The 2838-nt window shown below is 53.7% G+C and overlaps 1 protein-coding gene across 1 annotated transcript in view; it reads right to left on the bottom strand.

Annotated features, from left to right (window-relative positions):
- Positions 1-375: 375 nt before the first annotated feature.
- Positions 376-2838, bottom strand: part of FASN (fatty acid synthase) — a 54054-nt gene continuing 51591 nt past the window's right edge. Inside the window, 1 exon segment of the mRNA XM_015559883.1 lies at positions 376-445. Within this exon segment, the coding sequence (XP_015415369.1) occupies positions 376-445 (70 nt within the window).

Raw genomic sequence — 2838 nt, forward strand, 5'->3', positions numbered from 1 at the left:
GGAGAGGTCCGCACGCGAGGAGGGCCGGATAGGGGTCGGAGGTCGAAGGCCGGAGGTCGGCTCGGCCCTGCGCGAGTCCGGTCCGAGCACGTGGTCCCGGATCCTGCGGCCCCTCCTACCTCCGTCTCCCCACCAACTCCTGCGCCCAGGCCTCGCCTCCTCACTCCGCGCCCCCAAAAGCTCAGGCCGCCCACCCCTTCTCCGCGGTCCCTTCCCGGGTCCCTGATAGTCGGAGTCCCCTCCGTGACCGAGGTCAGGGTCAGAGTCAGGGTCAGGGTTAGGGTTAGGGGTCCGGGCCAGGGTTAGGGTTCAGAGTCAGGGTGACAGCGCGGAGGCAGACGCTGGGGCTGGGAATCGGCCTGGAGGTGCCAAGAGTCACAGGACCCCATTGTTCATGGCTTCCCCGAGGTCCCGCAGGCCTGGGGCGGTGTTGCAAGAAAAGCAGCTGTAAAAGGCAGCGGCTCAGGGGCTGAGCGGCTACCTGTGAACCAGGAGGTCAGGGTTCGATTGCGAGTTCGATTGCGGGTCGGGGCCCAGGCCCGGGTGCAGGCTCATCCCCAGTGGGGGGCGTGCAGGAGGCGGCCCATCCATGGTTCTCTCTCATCATCGTGTTTCTGTCTCTCTCCCTCTGAAATCAGTAAAAATATATTATTTTTTAAAAGGTAGGCCCTAACCGGTGTGGCTCAGTGGATAGAGCGTCGGCCTGCGGACTGAAAGGTCCCAGGTTCGATTCTGGTCAAGGGCATGTACCTGGGTTGCGGGCACATCCCCAGTAGGAGATGTGCAGGAGGCGGCTGATCGATGTTTCTCACTCTCTATCCCTCTCCCTTCCTCTCTGTAAAAAAATCAATAAAATATATTTTAAAAGAAAAAGGTAGCTGTGCCTTGGGACCTGGATGGGTCCGTTGCTCCGAGAAGACGGTGTGTTTTGAGGACGAAGGACAGGACGTGCTCTGATTTGGTTGCTGTGCTGGCCCCTGGCCCCTGGGGAGTTTGCCTCAGGAATGCTGACCGCTCTCCAGCCCGGGGCGGGCGGAGCTGGGTTCACACCGTTAAACATTAATGGCCTTGTTATGGGACTTCAAGATCCTGGAGGGAGACACACGGACCAGACCCTGCAGCCATCCCCGCTCCCCCGCTCGCAGCCTCTCCTCCCCATCCCTACGTGAGCAGGTTTTCATGGGGGACCTGCTGCCCCCATGCTGCCGGCGTTACTGGAGTAAACGCTCGTGTAGGCCTCAACCCTGTCTCTGCTACAGTCAAGACAACAGCGGGCACATTGTTACAAGCAGCCATTCCAGGACCCCAGCAGTTGACCAAAGGCATAGATAGTTGAGAAACTTTTTTTTTAAGTTACCCAATGCCAGTGAGAACTTAGAACATGGGCGTCTGCGGAGTTTTTTATGGGCTCTTTTCATTTCCTCCCAGGAGGGCCGGTCTGGGGACCCGCAACTCCTACGTAGGGAGAAGAATGCATGGCCTGATGTGGCCTGGTGTGGGAGGGCGTCTTCATCAAGAACAGATGTGAGCCGAAACCGGTTTGGCTCAGTGGATAGAGCGTCGGCCTGTGGACTGAAAGTTCCCAGGTTCGATTCCGGTCAAGGGCATGTACCTGGGTTGCGGGCACATCCCCAGTAGGGGGTGTGCAGGAGGCAGCTGATCGATGTTTCTCTCTCATCGATGTTTCTAACTCTCTATCTCTCTCCCTTCATCTCTGTAAAAAATCAATAAAATATATTAAAAAAAAAAAAAAAGAACAGATGTGAGCCCAGCCATCATGGCTCAGTGGTTGAGCGTCCACCTATGCACCCGGAGGTCAGCGTTCGATTCTCCGTCAGAGCAGACGCCGGGGTGGCGGGCTCAACCCCCAGCAGGGGGCGTGCAGGAGGCAGCCAAGCCAGGATTCTCATCATTGATGTCTCTCTCCCTCTCCCTTCCTCTCTGAAATCAGTAAAAATATAGTTTTAAAAAATAAAGTGGTGCTGGTTTCGGCAGCAGAGACACTAAAATGGAAACGGTAGAAAGATTAGCATGGCCTCTTGCAAAGGTGACACACAACTTCGTGCAGCATAAAAAATAAACTAATAAATAAAACCTCATAAACTAGGAATAGAGGAACTTTCTAAACATGGCAGAGAATCTACAAAAAAAAAGACACCAAAACCACAATTACTATCCCAGGTGATGATGGGCCTTTCTTCCGAGTTCAGGACACCTGCTCTCGCCAGCCTTCCTCACAGCAGCGCTGGCAGCTCAGCCAGCTCAATAGGCGAGAAAAGAAAGGTGTCTGGATGGGAACGAGGAAAACGCCCCTTTCTGCATATGGTGTGATTGTCTGCAGAGAAATCCCTAAGGAACCTAAAAACAAAACATTCAAACAGCCCAGCCCGACCGAGTCCAGTGAGGTCAGTACACAAACATCCACCGCAGTTTTTAGAGAACAGTTGACTAGAGGTAGGGAGAGGGAGAAACACTGATGTGATCGGCTGCCTCCCGCATGCCCTCCACTGGGGACTGAGCCCAAAACCAGGGCATGTGCCCTGACCGGGAATTGAACCGGTGACCTCTTGGCTCCTGGGTCCACTCTCAACCACTGAGAACACTGGCCAGGCCATAATAGATTTTTTTTTTGGTGGAATTTGCCGTTCATCTGGAGTTTCTTTTTGTGGAAAAGTTCATTTTTTTTCAATAGATGCAGGGTTATTCTGGTTGTCTACTTCTTCGTCTTGTGTGGGATTTGCCCACTTCATTTAAGTTGTTTGGCATAAAGTTGTTCATAATAATAATCCTTGTGTATAATCTTAGTGATATCACCTGTCATTCTCCCCCCCCCCCCCC

Source organism: Myotis davidii, unplaced genomic scaffold (genome assembly GCF_000327345.1).
Source record: "Myotis davidii unplaced genomic scaffold, ASM32734v1 scaffold211, whole genome shotgun sequence".
NCBI classification, from domain to species: Eukaryota; Metazoa; Chordata; class Mammalia; order Chiroptera; family Vespertilionidae; genus Myotis; species Myotis davidii.